General features: G+C 38.5%; 1 protein-coding gene and 1 pseudogene across 1 annotated transcript; both read right to left on the bottom strand.

Moving 5' to 3' along the window:
* Positions 1-381: 381 nt before the first annotated feature.
* On the bottom strand, positions 382-10,094 carry LOC111321138 (uncharacterized). Its single transcript, XM_022923929.2, has 8 exons — positions 9,668-10,094; positions 9,023-9,068; positions 7,348-7,446; positions 6,274-6,321; positions 5,311-5,394; positions 4,188-4,289; positions 2,436-2,513; positions 382-2,243 (listed from the first exon to the last, which is right to left on the bottom strand). The coding sequence occupies exons 1-8, from the start codon at positions 9,832-9,834 to the stop codon at positions 1,983-1,985; spliced, it is 885 nt and encodes a 294-aa protein (XP_022779664.1). The 5' UTR covers positions 9,835-10,094; the 3' UTR covers positions 382-1,982.
* Positions 10,095-12,051: 1,957 nt separating this feature from the next.
* Positions 12,052-18,945, bottom strand: LOC148733261 (uncharacterized; annotated as a pseudogene).
* Positions 18,946-22,977: the final 4,032 nt, after the last annotated feature.

The following is a 22,977-nucleotide window of genomic DNA, read 5'->3' as shown; positions in this document are numbered from 1 at the left end:
CCTCACTTCAAATCAAAGGCTTGGCAACTAATTACACTACAGTAAAATGGTCTATTAACTGATATCTTTTCATACCCCTAAATGAAGATAGGCATTTTGCGAATCAAGTGTCTTGCCCGAGAACACAACACAATAGCAGACCAGACCTCCATACCCTTTTTCCACTAATACATAATTCTCAGGACAGGACAAGACAGAATGGGAAAGGACACATCAAACATACTGAATGCTTGATTGCTGGGCTAGTATCATTCCTCCCCTTGCTGTGATACTTTCTCCATCCCTTAGCCCCTTGTTGAAGGGGCCAATTTGTATGTTAGTGAGTGGGGTTAGATATAGTGACATCAAGACCAATACTATTAAAGTAAGGAAACGTGCAAATTTAACTTTAGTATTTTAATCAACAGCTTTTCTGCTTCAGTAGGTTATTCAATTGTATTATACGAAAACTACTAGAAAACTAGGGTGCCATTGAATTCTTGGTGATTCCAAATAAAATTATTATCTACAACAAAGTACAATGTACAAATTTATGCAAACTTTATTACTCTGAAATTGTGTCTTGCAAACTAGCTTGTTGTTTGCACTTTACAATTTAGAATTTACATAAGACTCCAGTAAAATAAGATGTCAAAAAATGTTTTCAACTAAAATTTCAACTCTTAAAAAATTAGAGCTGTTTGCTTTGAAACACTTTTTGCACTTTTTAAAACCTAGCTTTAATAACAAGTACATGCCTATAGACTGGTGGGCTTCAGCCCTTTAATGGAATTAATTGAAATTAAAATTAATTCTACAATGCCTCATCCACATCCTTGAACCAATATGCTAATTCATGAGTACCACTAGACAATAACATTGTGACAGGGAAATTGCTCAATTACAGATAGCACATTCCCTCAAATAAGCAGCCAGGTGCTTATTCCAAATTTCTGTTAAATGTAATGGGTGCTTCTTAAGTCAGCACAGCATTAGGAAAAAAAATGAAAAGAACAGATAATGTACACAAAGGAACACTGCAAGCACATGTAAATAGAAGAATAACCTATTCTTCTGTACTAATTCTGCAGTAGTTGAAGCTAAAAAATTGTAATTAAAGAGGCAATAAAAACAGGTTTTTCCTTGTCCTTATTATTTGAGAAATTAAGGGAGGAGGGGGAGTGCTTACTTAAGGAGGAAGCACTCATTGGAGCATGAGCCCTTATTCAAGAAAATGTGCTACCTATGGAGTTAGAAACATCACATATTCCTATAATTCCCGACTATCCTCATTCCTCTTTCTGATATTCCTATAACCAGCAGGAAAGAGAAGTTGTAGTAGCTATGTATGGCAACACATTGACTCTCTTAACCCTTTAGAATTACCAACAATAAACTTCCTCCTACAGTAACACTGTCCATTCAAACTTACTGGTCAGGTAGTAGTTAAAAAGAAAAGATCACAAAATTTGTAAACTGGCCCTACTAACAAAAATTATTCCACATCAGGAACATGGAAAATAAAGTCAAATGCATAAGAAATGCCAGTCACAGGCAAAACCGCAAATTTCAGAGTGTTAAAAGCTGTGTTTGATACACAGTAATGCAGAGAATGGATAACAATAAAAGGGATTGCCTTCTGCCAACTAAAAAAAGCACTATTTCATTCAAAAAAGAGAAATAAAACATTCACTTTCATTTAAAACAAACTTCGACTATATCCCTCTAAAGTGTCAACAGTAAAGAGGTTATAAAAGGACCTACTTCGAAGACTTGGGGTTACCACAAGCACCATACATTACTGTGAAAACACAAGCAGAATTTACCTTTGACAGGTATAGATAATGAAATCCTCACCAGCTTTGCAGTAAATTAAGTAATCTCTCACTAATGCTTTCTCCACAAAAGGCATATTAGGAGACTTTGTGACACCTAAATTACATCCTTCAGCTGAAGAACTTGATAATGAGGAACAAACAAACTGTAAATTACCATTTGATGCCTCATGATGAACCTTCAGAATGACGCACTTGAGCACGCAAGGTATCATGCCTATTTTCTAAATCAGCATGCCTTGTTTGCAAAGCAGCATAGCTATTTTGCAAATCAGCATGGCGATTTCTTAAATCAACAAGCCCTTTCTCCAAACAAGTGATGGAACCTTTAAGAATTTCCACCTCAATGTTGCGCTCCTCAATGGCACGACCACTTTCAGCCCAACACTCATCATGGTATTTACCACATTGATCCTTTTGAACCTCAAACTGGAAAGCAAGAGACGAGATGAAAACTTTCAAGAATTCCCATGTGAAAGTTTAACTAAAAACTGCAAACTCCTCAGTTCCATGGAAGATTATCCTTACGGTTAAAGAAGAGACAACACATTATACCTGAACAAGACATTACTTTCTACCAACAATAGATATAGTAAGAACAGTAAGAATTTGTCCATGTACCTGATTTTTTAAAGTCTGAACTTCATTCCTCAAAGTGACCAGTTCTTGCCTCATTTCATTACTTCTTGTCACAATTTCCTGAAATAATATTTATAAGTAGTTTTTTCATGTAGTACTTGTATTTGCCCCTGGTCACTTAAACTCCCATATCTTAGCATACTATTCATTCATTTGTTGGCATTCAACAAAAAAAGCCCTTTCAAAGCAAAAAAAAATTTTTTTTTAAGTCACGACCCACTAACATGATTTGTTATCTACAACTTGCATGCATGTCACTTAACAAAGCTAGTGTTGTGGGTGACTAAGGATGCTTTCATAGTCAAGTGTGTGAGTCAGCACTAAAAAATTGCCTTTTGATCCTATGTAATGATTTTGACAGAAAAGGAATAATTATGTGTTGCCACATGGAACAAGTTTTGGTGCAAACTGTTTCACTTCAAGGGCCCAGGAGGGGGAACTAACAAATAGTTCATTTTACAGTCGATGCCTGGTTGCCTAGCCTTTGAATGTTGCCTGGCTGGTTGCCTAGCCATTCTTTAAAATTTCTACAAAGTTGAATTACGACTGTTCAAAGACTATAAATCATCTGTGAAACAACCAAAAACTACTATCATACTCGACGATCAGGTATACGAACGACTCAAAATATGAGTTTCCACGCCAAAACCTCAGTACTGCGTGTGCATACATTATTCAGCACTGTCACAAGTAACACAATCTCGATTGCAGACACATGAAGAAAAACATCCATCTCCAGTGGAAAGTCAATTTTAGGATTTAAAGGAAAAACAACAAAATCAAAGACCAATAGGGGTAAGGCATATTTTCAGTGTACAATTACACGAGGGTAGTGTACGGCTTTCATCCTCTTTATAAGGCCACAATGCTGATAATATATGTCTGCAAACTGTTAAAGGAAGCGGATTGTCTAGTACATGTATCTATGATAGTAGTTTTTGGTTGTTTTAGGGATTATAGTCTTTGAACAGTTGTAATTCAACTTGATGGAAATTTTATGGAGTGGTTTGGTGTGGGTCTTAGTTTTCAAATTACGAAAACTAAGAGGGGTCTTAGTTTTCGAAATTCCAAAAACTAAGATCCCCTAAATTTACTGCTAAATTTGACTGAGCTAGAACTCATTGGAAAAGATCAGACACTAGATAATTTGACAGATTAGACCTGTTTTGGTTACAATTTGACTTTATATTTCAATGGATTTGATTTTAGGGGGCCTTAGTTTTCATAATATTGAAAACTAAGACAGGTCTTAGGTCTTAGGTCTTAGTTTTCGAGGGTCTTAGTTTTCGTAACACCCCCTTGAGGAGTGAGGCTAAGGTGACCTTGTTATGATACAAATATTGCTGCTTTTCAAACGTAAATTAATTTGTCATCATGCTAACTAGATACTGGTCTCTATCACAAAAAGGTCAACTTCAGTCCCACTCCAAGTTAAAGGCTTGGCAACTAAGTAAACAATTGTAAAATGGCCTCGTGGTAAGGGGAGAAACCAGATACCACCTGATACGTCCCAGAAAGTGATGAAACCCTGATAAAAAATTTGAACAATTGTTTCACAGCATGTACAGGAAACAAATAAAACATTATAAATAAAGCATAAAATTCAATTGATATAAGAACTAGCTTCATAAAATAACCATCCTAATTAGTAAAATTGACAAACATTTCAAGAACATTGATTCATTAACTTTATATCATGAATCTTTTTTGTATCTTTAATGTTAAGTCCCTTACTTCTTTGTCTAACTGACCATGGCCCTGGGTTTTCACAAAAGCATCACAAAAAGCTGAAAGTTGTTGTTGTAAGTTATTGATTGTCAAACCTTGCTTTCCCAGCTAGAAATGAAAAAAAAAATCCAAAAATTTTTAAAATTCATTCATGACTCGGGTAAAAAGTAGTAGGTTATATTAATTATAGATATGAATATGTGCACTGCCTTAAAATGGTAGTATAATCACCAGCCCCATTGAGTAAGTAGAAAGAGAAAAGCTGTTAGGCTACATATAAGGACAAAATAATTTGGATATATCAACAAAGTTGAAATGGTAAATTGGCCACCGTAACAATTACAAAAGCTGACGTTTCAAGCGTTAGCCCTTCGTCGGAGCGAATAGAGGAATTGTGGGTTGTGTGTGCTTTTAAAGGCTGAATATGGAGCTACGTTATTGGTGGGAACATGGCAATGTTTTTCTCGTTGCCATGTTCCCACCAATAATGTAGCTCCATTTTCTGCCTTTAAAAGCACACACAATCCACAATTCCTCTATTTGCTCCGACGAAGGGCTTAAACGCGCGAGACATCAGCTTTTGTAATCGCTATGGTGGCCAATTTATCATTTCAACTTTGTTGATATATCCAAATTATTTCGTTACCCCCACCAACACAGCCCCAAACAGTTTCTTTAGAAACTATCAGCCTTTATTTACATGCAAGAACCACTTGCTTTTGAAAATACAAACAACATCCACTAAAGGTTACAATTTCAAAGGTATGGTAACTGCTCCATCTGTTGAAAGTGAAGCTTCTGCCCTAGCTAGTCATATCAAAATACCTGAAGGGATGAATTCTCAGGACTACTGTTTTTACAGCAATGTCTTCTGTTTACTTTTAGTTCTCAAAACAGATATTGAAATTCATCAAAGTAGCAATGCCTGGCACAATCTTAAAGATATTTTGACTAAATACATTAAAGGCTTTAGCATGTGTAGTCCTTAGCTGGTGGCTTACTGCTCATGGACTGCATACATGTATAAGAGCAGTACAAATAATTGAGCCAATATTGTCTGCTTGAACTCTGATTTCCGTTTTTCACATGAAAGTATAACTGTTTTTAGATCAGTCTATCAAATGATCACCGTTTCTTCAAAGCCCATGATCTTCCTTGCTACAGCCTGTTGCTCCTGCCTTAACCTTTCAAGTTCCCCATCCTGGTGCATAGTCTTAAAAACAACAATCAGTACTAGTCTCAGTCAAATGTTCATGCCCAGTTTTTAAGAACTGAGTTAAGTGTTGAAAATGTTGGGAAATTGTGACTGTTGGCATAAAATTTTGTATTACAGTCATAGGTTTTCAAAATTCCTTTGCTTTTCCCACGGAAATGTAAATTTTTAAAAACAAGTCCTTACAATGGTCTCTAAGCTCCCCTCAGTCATTGATCCTCTCCACCCACAAATGTAATGCCCTCAGAAAGTAGCCAGCCTAGGCTTGTCCTTCAATGTCATTAAACAGTACTCTACAGATTTTGTGACCATGACATGAACCAAATAATTGAAAACTAAGAAAATACTGATTTCATTCACAAACCAACTTGAACTTGCATCACAAATGGAAAGGAATAATTAAGTGTCACCAACTTCCATCATGAAGACAGCCAAGACAAGATGAAGGACTTCACGTTTTTTTCAAATGACTTCAATCAAAGATGTAAATTTTCCTGACTATCAGAGTTAAAGTCCCTTACTTTTCCTTGATCTTGAAATGTTTCCCTAACTTTTTACTTACCTGTAGCAACTGTATAAATCACTGTATTGTATTTGATTACTTAACAATTAAGTAGTTTCAGGTTGTACCTGGGTTAGCTTTTAAGTTAAGTCAGACAGTTGGAAGCTTGGCTTTTTTACAGAAGAGTAACCTTACTTTGAAACAAGACCAATGATTACAAGTTCACAAATATGTTTCATCTGAATTTTTACTGACCTATAGCAACCAGCTAAATCACTACAATCTTTTTGATTACTTAATATGTAGTTTTAGGATGTCCTTGGGTTAGCTTTTGTTAAGCCAAGGAGACAATGACAGTGGATGATCCCTTGAGTTACCTTTGCACCTTCCTCTTTGTGACCATTGTGAAATTCTTTCATATGATCCTATTCAGGAATAATACAGGTAATGTGTGACTTTAATTTATCATATGACTTGTCTGGCCCCCCTCTCACAATCCCACAGAAAACCATAGAATAGGTTGATGTGTGCAGGGCCAGATGGGTTGATGTGAGCGGAAAAAGCTGTCTGGCCCTGCTGCCCTCAGGTCACTTTATTGCAAACACCTAAAGGAGAACAGAAATGAGAAAAAAGACTTCAGTTGGTGTTTTAAGGAATTGGGAGTTTCCTGTTCTGACTCAAAAAAGTAAGCTGCTAGTGCCCTTCTATTGCCTCCTATTTTGGTTGAAACTTTCAACACTTAGTGGTCATATCATAAAATTCTTATTGACTGGGTTTGGTCGCATTAGAACAAACCGATGTTTCATCTCTAGATTGAGTACTTAATGGAAGAGTTGGCCTTAAGTATTTTTTTATTGTTATGTTGCAAACATGGAACAAGGAAATAATTTTAGTCTTCACAAAAAATCACACCATGGAACTTCAGATCTCTGTGGTTTAATGAGAATTGGAACCCAAAGTTTCGTTGTCCCAATTGCTAGCCACCAGAAAAAGAAGGTCTTTTTCAGTTCATTATTGAGCTTAAAAATCAACCATCTTTCTTATTCCATTACAACTGGTGGTTATTACTAGGGTTTAAACAATTCTAACAGTGGCAGCTGGTGTAAATTCTCCTTTGTTCATTACATGTAACTAGTATATAAATTATATAATACTTTCAAAGTTCAAAGAACATTAATTTTGATCAAAAGCAGGCTATGGCAAAAACTCAGTGCACCTGATGCCACCACAGAGTAAAGCTAAGTACAAGTTGGGGAAGCCAAGCATATTTTAAGACGGGAAGGGGGGGGGGGTTAAGGTTAACATGCCATCCAATGGACAAGCACTTCTTTCATCTCTTAGAGCTAAGAAACTGGGAATAACCACTCAGGTATTTAAAGGTCATAGTTGTTTTGAAGACATAGTTGAACTAATGTTAATAGAATAATGTGATCAGAGAAAAATATACTAACCTCCAACTGCCATACCCTGCCATGCCAATGGCAAATTTCTACCTCACAGGACATATCAAGAGCATTTATTTGCACTGTTGCATGCTTATCTTGGTGGCACTATTGTGAAAAAATTTTGAAATTGAGAGGACGTTAACCTCTGCTGATTCCTCAGAAAAAAAATAATAATCAGAAAATTTTTCTAAACTTCCCTTACATGTTCCCTACCCACACCTGTTTCAAAAAATACGTTAAAAAAGATGCGTCACTACGCTTCTTTAGGATATAATTAAGATGGACCAAACCTACCCTAATTATGCATATGAATAAAGGCTGATAGTTTCAAAAGAAACCGTTTAGGGTTGCATTGGTGGGGGTAACGAAATAATTTGGATATATCAACAAATTTGAAATGGTAAATTGGCCACCGTAACGATTACAAAAGCTGACGTTTTGAGCATTAGCCCTTCGTCAGAGCAAATAGAGGAATTGTGGGTTGTGCATGCTTTTAAAGGTGGAAAATGGAGCTACATTACTGGTGGGAACATGGCAACGTTGTAGATAAGTTCTTGATATGTCCTGTGAGGTAGAAATTTGCCATTAGCATGGCAGGGTATATGGCAATGCTTCTCGTTGCCATGTTCCCACCAGTAATGTAGCTCCATTTTCCACCTTTAAAAGCACACACAACCCACAATTCCTCTATTCACTCCAACAAAGGGCTAACGCTCGAGACATCAGCTTTTGTAATCGTTACGGTGGCCAATTGACCAGTTCAACTCTGTTGATAAATCCTAATTATGCATACACTGGCACTAATCAGGCACATCATTTCATTGGTTCACACTATGTTTTGAAGTAGCTGGAAGTAAGGGTTTTCACAGTAACTCTTGAAAAAAACTGGATAGGTAGAAAGTTTTAAGCATATGGAACATCAGCTCAAAGCATTCCTTGAGTCATTTCTTTCAAGGAAATAATCTGCATCCACAAGCAACAGACTTAAATTTGCACATGCATTTAACAATATATTTTTTCCTTTCATGATTTCTTTAAATTTCTGCAATTAAAGGAGATGATTTGTACACAAACATTTTGCATTACTGAGCAAAACTATGCATTACTGTGCAAAACTCTACAATGCATCATTAAAAATCAATAATGGTTTTGTAGTCATTCATTAGGTGACAAGAAGAAGCTGACATGCACTGTCACTAATCTTGCACCTTCCATTTTTCTCTCAAATTATATTTTGCTTTACATCTCCTAAAGTAAACAAGATGTCACAATGATATTTTCAGAGACCAAAAGTTCTTTATTTTCATAACTAGATTTGAAATTTATAGGAAATTGAAAAACTATGATTTATTTCCTTTAATGATAACTTTAAACAACCCCTAATAAGTCAAATGATCACTTTCGTATGAAACGTGTAGGGCAGGCCTTGGCCCTACTCTAATTTTCCGTGAGACTACACTTTGGTGACTATTTTTCTAAATTCTTATGATATGAAAATAATTGGGCAACCCATACTCATGTAGTTCTTTCAAACAAAAATGAAAATTCGAGGGAGTTTATATCCTATTTTATATAATATAGCTGCAGAAAACCCCGCCAAAAGAAGAACGATTGCATACATTTAGGTTTCGTCGGTGATATGCAAGCACCACTACTGAACATTTGATAAGTTCAACTTTACCTCGTCCAAATTTACATCATGGCCATCAATGGGGCACACTGAAGAACTAGATATTACAAAAGAAAATATAATATGTTAGACCTGAAAAGCAAATAGAGCCAAAATCGACTAGGCGCTTAGTCCTAGCTGGAGTGGTGCGAAATCAGCCTATCTTCGCTCGACTAGCTACAACGCTATGAGATCAACAAACGCCGCTGAATATTTCAAATCATTGAAATTCGCCGTCTTCATAAGCCACAAAAAGGAAAGCCCTTGGTGCGGTTGGAGGTTCATGTAATTTGCATAAAAGAAAACCGAAGCGAACATTGAACTCTCGCGCGAATAACTGATTTCGCGGGAAAAGAGGTCTGAAACTAATGTTTCAATGATTTTCTCGATTTTTTTTCATAGCATTCCTTGCCTTTCTTTCAAAGTCCATTAGAATATGGGCAGACTAACCTTCGTTTTGCGCTGCAACTCTCCGACAGAAACTTACACACATTTGTAACATATTTCAGAAGAAACCAGCAATTTCCTAACTCAGTGACGTTTCACTGTTTAGCAAGCGGAATAAAGTGGTTCTCATTTACCCCATCACATGTAATCTTTCGATTCACCGGGGAATAATTTTACAGGTAAACACTATTACAGTCTTTGTCCACTTACCCCGAGACACAACTTATTTCGACGCATGTTTGACATAAACGATGTCCACACGTCAAAACCGTCGGATCTTTCGACAAATACCCACAATGAAGGCAGATAAGACAGCGAAGTTGAGGATCCCTTTCTATTTCTGCACGATTTTTCTCTCCTATTCGATATCCTCCCATCTCTGTGACACAACACCAGCGACACGCCAACGAAAAAATCAACCGTCAACAACACGTAAAAGAAGAAGCAACAAGTACAAATGTGTTTCATTCTGACATCGGCCGTTAGAGCCATGTGATTAGGATCTAATTGTGGTTGGTTGAAATGACAATGGTACTCTAAAACATCCTATCAAACGAAGAGATCGATGAATATATTTTTTTTCCTACAGGTCACCTTTTAAATTTAAACCCAACTTAGTTGTGTTCTCGGCGACATTCCAGAAGTACCTCAACGCACTTTGGGTAGGCTCGATTACTAGCCGATGCTCGGGAACCGGTGGAAATCGAGCTTACACCTCGGGGCACCTCGGAAATACGATTTTTAGGGCACGATATAGTATTTTACTGGTCAGCGGACACCTCAAGGAAACCGTCAGTGCTGATAACTTTTATGATGTTTTCGCCGTGACTCTAGTCGGCTGCGTAAAATGGCAAAACTTAGCTTAGAAGGACAAGACGATCTAAGATCGTAAGTCGGGCTACAGATAGATGCGCTGTTACAAGTGTTGACGGGAGGGCTCCAGGTGTTGACCATTCACGGTGCGCAGTGGTTCCTGGTTTGTAGGCATGATGTAAAATTTTTTCACCCCTAAGAGGCACCAATTCTACAACAACACACTGTCACATATTTTTGGTGCAATACCCTGACAAGTATATACTCCAATGATTAACCCGAGGATTAATCGATGGTTCCCGAAGTTACCCGGAGCTAGAGCCCTGAATTTTTGAAGGCTTGTTTTTTCAATCTTCTTTTTTTCTTTTTTCAAGATTTTTCCAAAGAGTGTACGAGCTCCGAATATATACTCCGAGGATTAACCGAAAACTATCCGAGGGTCTCCGAAGTTACCCGGAGATCCTTGAGGAACAATCGAGTCCCCGGCTTCATTTGTTTTTTATCGATTTTTTTAAATTCATCTTTTGTTTATTTTTAAGAATGAACTTATCTATTTTTTAACGGCCGTGAAACTAAATAATAAGCAGCAAATTATTCATCAAGTTAGAGGTTAACATTGTGAGCGTCCCTTTCATCGAGATGTCGATTATTCATTAAAAGGGTGCAAAGAAAATATAGCAATGCCTTAGCCAGTCTGCCATTTATTCAATTACAATTCCGGGAAAGCACTGCTTGACGAAAGCGATAAGCTCTTCGGTTAGAGACAGGCCTCCCTCAGTTCCGTCTGGAAGAAATTGATTCGCGCGTAGAGAGAATCATGAAGACGGTAATATTAATTGATTGATTTCATTTACTGTTGGAAGAATCGCGAAGATTCCTGGAGGAAAAATTGAAGAAGGAAATGCGAGATGTAGGTGATGAAGTCAAGAACCAAAGCGCATTCTTCTCCACTCATGAAGAATATATGGCCCTTTTTCATCTTACTCTGGGCGACCTGAATGTAAGGTTTCAACGGGAGGTCAACAAGTTAAATAGGCGAGTTGATATCTTATTCGCATGTCAGATAATTGATGGTCCAATTGTACCCGCCAGGCTTGGATAAGTCCTTGTAAAATGCCTAATTATTTGGTAGTGAACATGTTTAATCGCGGCTATTTTCCCAGTGGCTTTTGTGGGTATATTGGTGGGTCAAACGTTCCTAAGGGTGAATAAAGACTTGTATAAGCTATGTCGAAAACGAAAATGATTTTTTCTTTTCTTTGAGAAGAGATAGTCACTGATCAGTTTCCCAAAATATGGATAAGGCATAAACTGATCATCAACTTGCCAGTCATTTTGAATCTGTGTCGTTTAATGTATTTTATGTAAAACTTCAGCTGAAGGTACATGAAAAATCTATTATAAATTTTGTGGAATTTTTGATTTTTTTAAGTATGCCAGGCTAAGCCTGAACAAAGTAATGTTTTAAGCAATGACTAGGATTAGGAAGGTTGACTTTTAAATGAAAAAAAGTTACAATTGATTTGGTGAGATTGATCTGTCTTACCTTAAAGTCACAACCAGGCTAAGCCTGTGTGAAATAGTTTTTTTTCTTTAACAATTATTAGAATTATAAAAGGTACAATGAAGTTATCCAAAGTAGTTCGAGATTTCAGTAGTTTTGAGTTCCCTTTTTCTATGAGCTGATTCAGAAAACGCGCGGCGCTCTCTCGACCAAATACTTGCGAGACTTAAGACAAACATTTACGATTTTGAATCAGCGTGTTTCAACTTTTATTTTTCTTTCGCTCCAAAGTAATATTTTTCTTTGTTTTGATTAGCATTCCTGATTACTGTTAATTAATTTTTCTTTATTGTTGAGAGATATTGATTACTTTTGATCAGGCCAAGCCTAGCGTAGGGAAATGGTGTTTGACCCACTTACTAGCATGTTAAGTATTAGCGTTGGTTGTATAGCCTTCTCACGCGTTCAAATTAAAGTCGGGGCTTGACAGTACGGATTTCCCATAACTGTAAATGATGAAGAGCGACAGTTTGTCTAGACAAAGTTGAATATTTCACACTTCAACAAACACCGAAAAATTGACCCGTTCTGACGGTAAGCTAGAATCGGTTTCGTTCTTTTCCGCTTCCTCGGTGTGTTGAGAAATTCCTTTCATCAATTCTTTTAAATCCTTTAATTCCTTATCCATCTTTTCTCGTTGACGATTCGTTTCTTTTACCAGCTGTGAATGGAACTACTGGGTATTCGTTTTCTCTATCATCTTCTTACTAGAACTCATCTTATCCAACTCTAAAACGTGCCCGGCCACCTTCTCCTAGATTCCCTCCACACTTTCACCAATTTCTTTAAACAGTTTCTTTGCACCCTGTATTTCTCGCTCTAAGTTCTCCATTTGATGATCCTTTTCTTCGAACTGAGAATGGAACTGGGCCACTGTCTTCTCTCTCTCTTCTCTTCCTACCTTTCTCTCTATTGTCTTAAAACGTTTATCACTTTTCTTCGTTGCGTCCTGTATTTCTTTCTTTATGTTCGCTTTTTGATGATGCGTTTCTTTTACCAGCAGCGAATGAATCTCGGCAATAGCAGTCGCCTCCGTGTTCTCTTTTCTGTAATCCGATTCTCTCAAATGTGAACCAGGCCCGGTCACCTTTCTCTCCAGTCTCTCGCCACTGCCATCCACTTCTTTCACTCGCGAAAAGTCTTGGTCTTCCGCCTTCATTTCAGTCATACCTTTCAACTGTGAGTGGCACTGCAGATTCATTTCCGTTTCCGTCTTTTCCCGAGGTTGGACCATTTCCCCTGCATGATTTTGCAGCTTGTTTGGAGGCTTTTTGCACGTCCTCCTTGTAATGATCCTCTTCTTCTAGTTTTGATTCAAGCTGGTGTATCTTCTCCTAATCCATCTTTTGTTTGAAGATGTGACCTTCTTCTACAAGCTGCTGTATCTTCTCCTGTAACTTTTTATTGGAAAATTGTATCTTCTTCAAAACGTGAGTGATACTTGGGTATCCATCCTCAAAGACCCAGGGGCTGTGAGTCGATATCAAGTTAAGGGCAGAAAAGCCCCTGGGGACATTGTCTTACAAGACTAGTTCCAAACGGTCGCAGTCGTTCTGGCATCTGATTGGTGCCAGAAAATCTTTGTTTTTTTTTCTGCCCAATCAGATTGAAGAGTGCTTTGGAGCCGAAGCTTTGCCCGTGGTGAAAAGTTTCAGTCTCAGCACACAATGTAAGAGAAATCGATCAGATTGTCCGCAAAAGTCTTGCCGGTAATTATACTGAATACTTTCGCAGGTATCACAAGAGAACGTGTTTAAAAGTTTGCAAGGTTCATGATAAAACATAATGGTTGCAGGCATTGAAATGTCGCTTTAAATCTTAAAGCTTAAATCTTTCTACCAGTGTAGATTTTTTGTATAATTTGCTGTAACTGAAACTTTTCCAATCCCTTGTATTTCGTCGCACGGGCCACGCCGGTATGTCGAGCAACTGACGCTTACGCAGCTTTCTGTGCACGCCAAAATCTAGGCATATGGTATTTCGTGGACTGGACTGGACTGGACTGGACTAGTAAAATGAGGACTAGTAAAGCGCGGACTAGTAAAACGAGGACTAGTAAAACGAGGACTGGTAAAACGCGGACTGGTAAAACGCGGACTGGTAAAATGCGGACTAGTAAAACGCGGACTAGTAAAACGCGGACTAGTAAAACGCGGACTAGTAAAACGACAACAACAACAAAAAAAACAATTTCATACGAAGGCAATCATAAGACTTAATGGCAAGCCAATTTAGTAAGTGACAATCCCTGTTTGACTTTTAAGCTGCAAATGGGTTTGACATGCGCCAGATACAAACGAATTTATAAGTTTAGGCTAAGAAAGAATTTTATTCAGCACCAGTTCAAAATCCTAAAATACACTTTCGTCGTAAATTTCACGGCAGAAACGCAGGAATTCGATGAATAAAAGTCGCATTAAATCTCTTTGTGTCTAGGTAGAAAAAGTCTCATTGACTTCACTTTTTCGGTGGAAGAAAAACCGATTTACACACGCCATTACAGAAAACAAACAAGCAGACTGACAACTCCAAAACACATATCTGCATTCACTTACAATTTGACTTTCCGTGAAATTTTAAAACGGAACAGAGGTAAATCTTCGAAGATTAATCGTCGTTGGAAATAAAAAATACTTTCCGTAAGATCTCTAACTGTTTTTCTTTTTACGAGAAAATCGTCGCATGAACATTTAACTCGTGTGTGTTTGTCATACCAGTACTGCTGTTTCTTCAAAAGCGTATGCTGTTTTCTTCTTCAATTGACAGGTGTCACATCGTGACAGTTGCTTATCAAAAAAATGTTTCGGCGAAAACATTCTCTTTAACTTGAATAACGCTTGTTTTCATTATAACTCACTCGCCATCAAATTGTGAAGTTCAAGGAGGATTTTCCCGTAATTAAACTCGTAATTGTAGCCCTGAATCATTCGGGTTCTTTTAGCAATCATTGTTTTTATGCGTTAGAAAAAGATAAAAGTGTTATTCACCAGCATAGGTCGGTCCGTAACGGGAACTTCTGAACTGTTCGTATATTTCTGAACTGTTCAAAAATTGGTGTAGCATCCTGGATTCTTTAAGGCTCGGGTCGCATTACGACCGAATTGTTTACTCTAGGGATTAAACTCTGTCAACACAAGCATTTTCTGATGCGACCCAATTTTTGCGGTTTCCTAAAAGTTTCAAAATTCTAAAAATCATCAAAGACGCCGGTGTGCCTGGGTGGGGCTGACCGATTTTGCCAAATTTTTTTGAAACGGAAGGACCCGCGTCCGTTGCGGACAAAGTTGTCATTTGTGCGTGAGTGTGAAAAAAGATAAAACCAAAAAGAGCGGGAAATTTCTCCATTTCTCAATTTCTCCATCTCTCTATCAGCAAAACAAAAGCAAACCTTTGATTTTTTTGTTGTTGTTAAATAGCTGAAAACAAAAAGACTATAATCGCCATGCAAAGTGTTCTGTTTCGCCGCATGGTTAGTTCGGGAGAATGTTTATTTTTGCCGGATGTGAGATTGACTGCGTGATTGACGTTTCCATTTTAACCCGGTTGAAATGCGATCCTAATTAATGTTGTCAATTTCATTTTTGTTTTCCCGTTAAAAAAATTTGGTTTTAGGTTTTTCGAAATCCGGTGAAATTAAAACTTGACTGTAATGCGACCCCCCTAAGTAAAATTGTCTTGACTCAGTTGCATTGGAAAACGAAAATTGTCGGCTCGCGTCTCCTTAAATGGTTGCCAAAGGAGCCTGAATGAATCAGGGCTACAATTACGAGTTTAATTAAGGGAAAATCCTCCTTGAACTTAACAATTTGATAGCGAGTGAGTTACAAAGAAAACAAACGTTATTCAAATTAAAGAGAAAGCTTTCGCCGAAACACTTTTATTTCTAAAGGTAATTTAGACTAGGCCTACACTAGAGGAGAGTTTTCCGGATTCGTAAATGTTTCCGGATTCATCAATTTTGGAGTATTCGGATTCGTCGGCGTTTACACTGAAAGGATATTCGGATTCCTGACCGTTTACACACAACGACAACTCCGGGAACGTTCGAAATGGAATGGTTACCAAGCCCAGTGTTGTTTCGTCGTTCGATCGACAAAGTGAAAATGCCTCCCCCAAAAAAGGCAGTGTGGTAGATCCAGATGCCACTGAGGCAAATTTGAGTTGGACAGATGCCAAGCAGTCTACGTCGTCGGCGATTACTGAGTGTGGCTGACGTTAAACTTCCTTGCAATAATAATTTGCTTTTCTTCAGAAATACTGCGGTACACATGATAAAATTTATCGCCTGAACCTGCAACAAGATTAGGCAACCGGAGACCGCCAGCAATGTTAGCACCAGATCCATTTTGGTTTCACCGCAAACTCAAATGATTGCAGGTAGAAATAATATCCGGATTCGAGAAAAAAAGCGGTTACACGACGAAACTTTCCGGATTCAAAGTTCCCACTTTAAATTCCGGATTCAAAATCTCCGGAGACACGACCAAACCGGGAAGTTTTTATTTCGGATTCGTCCACTTTCGTGAAAACGGCAGAATAAATCCGGTACTAAATCGTTTCGGATTCATCACGAATCCGGAACAATTTCCTCTAGTGTAAACCTAGTCTAAAAGGCTTCCGAGCAAATTTTGAAACATTTTTCGATAAGTAACTGTCACGATGTGACACCTGTCAATTAAAGAATAAAGAAGCATACTCTTTTGAAGAAACAGCAATACTGGTATGACAAACACACGCGAATTAAATGATAATGCGACGATTTTCTCGTAAAAAAAAAAAACAGAGACCTCACGGAAAGTATTTTTTATTTCCAACGACGATTAATCTTCGAAGATTTACCTCTGTTCCGTTTTAAAATTTCACGGAAAGTCAAATTGTAAGTGAATGCAAATATGTGTTTTGGAACTGTCAGTCTGCTTGTTTGTTTTCTGTAATGGCGTGTTTAAATCGGTTTTTCTTCCACCGAAAAGCTGAAGTCAATATTGAGACTCTTTCTACCTAGACACAAAGAGATTTAATGCGACTTTTATTTATCGAATTCCTCCGTTTCTGCCGTGAAATTTACGACGAAAGTGTATTTTAGGATTTTGAACTGGTGCTGAATAAAATTTTCTTAGCCTAAACTTATAAATTCGTTTGTATCTGACGCATGTCAAACCCATTTGCAGCTTAAAAGTCAAACAGGGATTGTCACTTACTAAATTGGCTTGCCATTAAGTCTTATGATCGCCTTCGTATGAAATTGTTTTTTTGTTGTTGTCGTTTTACTACTCCGCGTTTTACTAGTCCGCGTTTTACCAGTCCGCGTTTTACCAGTCCGCGTTTTACCAGTCCGCGTTTTACCAGTCCTCGTTTTACCAGTCCTCGTTTTACTAGTCCGCGTTTTACTAGTCCGCGTTTTACTAGTCCGCGTTTTACTAGTCCGCGTTTTACTAGTCCGCGTTTTACTAGTCCGTGTTTTACTAGTCCGCGTTTTACTAGTCCGCGTTTTACTAGTCCGCGTTTTACTAGTCCTCGTTTTACCAGTCCGCGTTTTGCCAGTCCGCGTGTTACCAGTCCTCGTTTTACTAGTCCGCGTTTTACTAGTCCACGTTTTACTAGTCCGCGTTTTCCTAGTCCTCGTTTTACTAGTCCGCGTTTTACTAGTCCACGCTTTACTAGTCCGCGTTTTACTAGTCCAGTCCAGTCCAGTCCAGTCCCGTCCGCGAAATACCATATGCCCAAAATCCTAATCTGAACTTCGCCTGAAAAAAAAGAAAAGCTATTATAATTCGTGGAAACTTTCGTTTATTAGATGTGGGCAGATAACCCTGTACTAAGCTGACATTTACAATAAAGCAAACTCGCCCTTTCCATCCAATATTTCCCTGTCTTTGGTTTAATTTGTTTTCCCCAATGAAAGCAGCATCGATTCCCACTGATCAAAGGTATTTAACTTGGTCTTCAAAAATCGACAAACATGATGAGGTGAAATGAGAATGACCAAGGGAGTAGAGGAGAATCCGTGGCCTTTCGAGCTCAAGAATTTGAACACTCTAGGCAGCAGTTGAAAGATTAAACTCTTTCCAAACCCCTTCGGTAAATGTTTGAAAACATCTCTCCTTCCCACGATGTTCTCGATAATTAGTTTTTGTTCAGATTTCAATTAGCCAACCGGAAACACAGCTAAGCTTTCTGTAAGCGCTTGCTGAAGGTCGTCCACGAACTCGACGTTCTCTGCAACTTTGGCTATATTGTGAAAGACTTTACTACAAAGCAAAGATTAGATTTTGGCGCGCACAGAAAGCTACGTAGGTATAAGCCCCAGTTGCTCGACATACCTGCGTGGTCCGTGCGACGAAATAACTTCACGAGATTGGCAAAGTTTCAGTCACAGCAAATTGTACAAAAAACCTAGAAAGATTTAAGCTTACATCTCGTTTAACGTTTAAAGCGACATATCAACGCTTGCAACCATCATGTTCAGTTTATACGAACCTCGCAAACTTTTATACACGTTCTCTTGTGATACCTGCGAAAGTATTCAGTATAATTTCCGGTGAGATTTTGGCGCACAATCTGATCGATTTCTCTTACATTGTGCGCTGAGACTGACACTTTTTACCTCGAGCAAGGCTCCCCCGCACGGCCCAAACAACCAAATCGAGCGACTGAGCTTCTTGTATATGTGCGTGTTAAAACACACGAAAGGACTCTAAAGTACACTTCACTCTGATTGGGCAGAAAAAAAAAAAGATTTTCTGGTACCAATCAGATGACAGAACGACTGCGACCGTTTGGAACTAGTCTTGTAAGACAATGTCCCCAGGGGCTCTTCTGCCCTTAACTTGAAATCGACTCACAGCCCCTGGGTCTCCGAGGATGTGGGGTATCAGGTTTTCAAGGTAACCTAATCTTCTTTCAAGCTGTACTTTCCTTCAAGACTGTCACTTTCGAATTCGGATAGTCTCTTGGCGGAACTTGTGTTAGCGACCACTTCATTTTTTAAGGAAACAACTACGGTACAGGGCGGGCTCTTAAACTTCACGTTCTCGTTTTCATCGATTCTGCGCATTGCCCGCATGTCTTCAAGCAAACCAGGTGCCCCTTTAATCTGTGACGGTAGAAACATTACTGGGTATTTTTTTTTTTTTTTTTTTTTCATATTTGTACATTACTGCGTAGTTGTAAAAAGAAATATCCTTACAGATCAAAACACCCATTTCTTTGTATCAAACACTCAAATTAAAAATCGTGATTAATAACAAATACAACGCTGAGAGAAAACTGATAAAATTACAACATTAACGCTTACGAATAAGTCACCAGAGTGGCAGAGATAAGGCTGGTTTCGAGGGTTCCGAATGCTTTCAGACGCTTTTTCATAGAAGAAAAAGTCAGAAAAATCTACGGCGTTAATTCAACGATATTAGGGACCTTAAGATTGAGGACGGCTCTTGTCAACGACGGCTGCCGGAAGTGGTTCTCTAATTGAAAAGTCTAGTGCGCATGAGTGAACGACTGGACAACCGCGTGCTCGACCTCTGATCGACGTGAAAGCAAGCGATTTCAGGTTCTGCAGAAAACCTCAAATTGAAATTCTCATAAACAAGGTAAAGTGGCCAGTTTTTGTCAATTCTCGCTGTCATCTTTTAGCTTCGTGCTTTCTTTTTGTCATGGCTCTTTTAGTGAGGAGATAAATTGGAAAGCGAAACGTAAAGTAAGCATTTTCTCAGCAGGTACTTGATGTACGCAAATGGCAAATTGCGAGAAGGAAACAAGTTCAGTCAAATCTACGTAAGTTTTCTAGCAAAAGCAGATTTTACGTATCATAAAGAGCGAATAGGTGTTTTTTAGGAGGCAGTGTGGCCGAGTGGTTAGAGTGTCGGACTTGTAATCCGCCGCTCCCGGGTTCGAGTCCCACCCTGACCACTGGATCTGTTTCACGGTAGCCCCGAGTTCAGATCCTTGGCCACGCTTGTAAATAGCCAACTGGTTTGCAACCGGCCGGTTGGGGTTGTTAATGATGTTCTTAATGATGTTATGTTCAATTTAGACCATTTGAACTGGACGCAAGGTCGTCCCATTCTTGGATTCTCTCTATCACTACTAGTGATCTAACTGCTAAAAAGAGTACTAAGGAACCAAATCTGTGGCACTGAACAAAAGAATCGCAAATTTCAGTACGTTATCCTTTACGTTCGTTCTTTGACTCAATCCAAGCTTTCTAGCTAGGTCTTAATACATCCTATTTGGCGGCTTAAACACTCGATTATAATATTAACCACACATTGACTTTTTTTTCTTATAACTAGTTCATGTTGTGGTGACAACAGTTCAGATATATGAATTTCATATATTCGTTGTTTGATTTATTATCCCACGGGATTGTCGGACTAATTTGATGGCCTGCTTGTTAGCTCAATTGGTAGAGCGCTGCACTAGTATCGCAGAGGTCAGCGGTTCGAATTCCTTACAGGCCTGAATATTTTCAGGTCTGATTTTCACTATTGCTTAAATAGTGCTCTTTACTGCGAGAATAGTGCACAAATACGTTTCTATAACCGCAGTTCAGATATATGAATTTCACATATTCGTTGAGTTCAAGTCCAAGCTCCTTCACTAAGCCCGAGCGGATTTCCGGTAGCACCGAGGGGACCGTGATCCCCCTTACCTAAGAATGTTGTTTGTTTCTTTCTCAACGCAGAGTCACTAGAAATGAGATTACTAAGCCGTTGGTATGGAGAAAGGTTACGATCACCCGACAATAATTACGCTTCCCTATGTCTAGATCATTCGGATCTGTGCCGCTTAGAGCTACTGATGGCCTTGGAAAGTGTTGTTCAAAGTAGCAACAGTAAAAGAAAATGGGAAAAATATTACTCAGTGAAACCTAAAAATCTGGAACTAAATAAAAGTCTGAAATACGAGATTTAACATAGCTTGACTTGAATGAATTAAAAATTAAAAAAAAAAATTAAAATACTTTGTTATAGATACATGTTAAAAAGGCAAAACAAACCGAAAGCACTGGTAGAATAATAACTTGAAAACCTACAACATACTAAGTTGGCCATTGCGTGGCTCTTTTAACATAAAAACACTTAAGTTATTTACCAAGTGGCTTACAAATGGGTACCTAGCTTGGTTCTGCTAAAATGAAGTGACAACGACACTAGGGAAACAAAAAAATCGAAAAAATCTTTTCAATGAGATAGTATCAAAAATAGTAATGTCAAGGTTAACTCGATCCACTGAAATAAACTTCATGAAGTTTTACTAACAATTAAGAAAAGGTGTTGGTTTTAATTTGACGATCGCTACTAAGTTAGCGGCACCTAGAAAATAGCATTCTTTCCCTAAGTTCCTTTACCATCTCTCATATTCAAATTAACAAAAGAACTCATTTTTATACGTTCCACCTGTGATTCTTATTCCACCTTTTATCAACCACATACACATGCACATTCTGGGACAATCAAACACATTAAAATAGGTAAAGAAAAAAGCTTCCTGGATGATATATCCACCTGGTGTTCTTCAAATTACATGAAATTGAACCCAAAAAAGTGCTATGAACTCAGAATATGCTTCCTACGTAACCCTCCCACTCTATCACAATTGACTATTAACAACACCTAAATCGAAGTAGTAGAAAGTCACAAGCTCCTAGGAGTGCTCATTCAGGATGATCTAAAATGGCGTAGTCACATTCTTAGCATTACAAAGAAAGCTGCTCAGCGACTTTATATCCTTCGTGTCCTGCGCCGCAATGGCCTTCCACCCAAGGATTTACTTAGTGTCCATACTGCTCTAATACGTTCTGTTTTGGAGTACGCATGCCCGGTATGGCATTCTAGTCTTCCATCTTACCTTGTGGACAATTTAGAACAGATACAAAGAAGAGCTTTCAAGATAATCGAACCACTAATTTCTTACAGAACTGCATGTAATGTTTTGAATTACCCCACACTGGAAGAAAATAGGGAACGTCTTAGCCTCGAACAGTTCAAGAAAATTAAAAACTCACAGTTGTCATCATTAATCGCGGTCAGCGGTCAGCATGGCACTCGGACGTGTTCTTCTTGGCTCCGTAGTTTTATTATTTTTATTGTTTTTATTTGGTCTTTACCCTGAGAAATATTTATCTGGAAATAGCCTGTATTATTTCTCTTGTACACCGATTCGTTTTGGCAGCTCAGTGTGTTCGTTGGAAGTGATAACAAGCAATAAACATGTAAACTCCACTCGGAGATTAGGCCGCCATCTTGGTTGTCGACTTCGTGGAATGAGTTACCTCGGCGCCAGAGTGAACTATCATCACGATTCAACTTCCAGTTTTCAGCTGATTCGACTGATCAAATCTTGTGATGTAAGTTTAAATCCTGGCCCCTCTGTTATTCAAACTGTAATCGGAAATCGACACTCGACAAACGGCAAATTTGCTTATGCTGCTGGCAATCGTGCACCGCCGTGTCAGCGTAACTTGGTCAACATTATTGCAGCCAAGCATTAACAAGTATTGGAAAATATCAAGAACGATACGAAAAAATTGTTGCTTTGCGTTCTCAATGCTCGATCTTTGCGAAATAAGTCAGCGTCGTTTGTGGATTTGGTATGCGATAGCAAAGCTGATCTATTTTCTGTTTCTGAAACCTGGCTTACAGACAATGATACAGCTATTCTTAGTGAAATAACACCACAGGGATACAAACTCCTTCATTGTCCCTGCAGTCATCGCAGAGGAGGTGGGACTGCAGTGATTTTCAAAGAATCCATCAACGTTGGAAAAGTTTCGGTTGCAGGAAAAGGGTCATTCGAGGTGTCGGAATGGTTGGTCAATCCTGCGGCTACTACTCGTGTGCAGGTTGTTATAGTCTATAGGCCTCCATATTCTGTTAAACATCCTGTGTCTACTTCAACATTTATCACTGAATTCTCAGATTATCTCGAGTCTTTGGTCATGGCAAGTGAGCCCTTGTTGATACTGGGTGATTTTAACATTCATATGGACCTACCTGATGACACTGACTGTAGAAACATGTCTGATCTTCTGGTGTCGATGGGTCTTAAACAACATGTGGTACACCCTACCCATGAACTTGGTCACACACTGGATTTGATCATCACTCGTATATCTGATAACATCATTGCTGGGCGCCCC

The sequence above is a fragment of the Stylophora pistillata genome, chromosome 4, assembly GCF_964205215.1.
Source record: "Stylophora pistillata chromosome 4, jaStyPist1.2, whole genome shotgun sequence".
NCBI classification, from domain to species: Eukaryota; Metazoa; Cnidaria; class Anthozoa; order Scleractinia; family Pocilloporidae; genus Stylophora; species Stylophora pistillata.
The sequence above is the reverse complement of the archived record's forward strand: the minus strand, read 5'-3'. Positions and strand labels throughout refer to the sequence as shown.

Excerpts from the sequence above, each read along its gene's own strand:
- LOC111321138 (XM_022923929.2), bottom strand. The coding sequence starts at position 9,834 with ATGGGAGGATATCGAATAGGAGAGAAAAATCGTGCAGAAATAGAAAGG. Across the intron at positions 9,069-9,667 it reads GAAATAAGTTGTGTCTCGGG|TTCTTCAGTGTGCCCCATTG; the intron begins GTAAGTGGACAA and ends TGTAATATCTAG. Across the intron at positions 4,290-5,310 it reads TCATGGGCTTTGAAGAAACG|CTGGGAAAGCAAGGTTTGAC; the intron begins GTGATCATTTGA and ends TTTCATTTCTAG.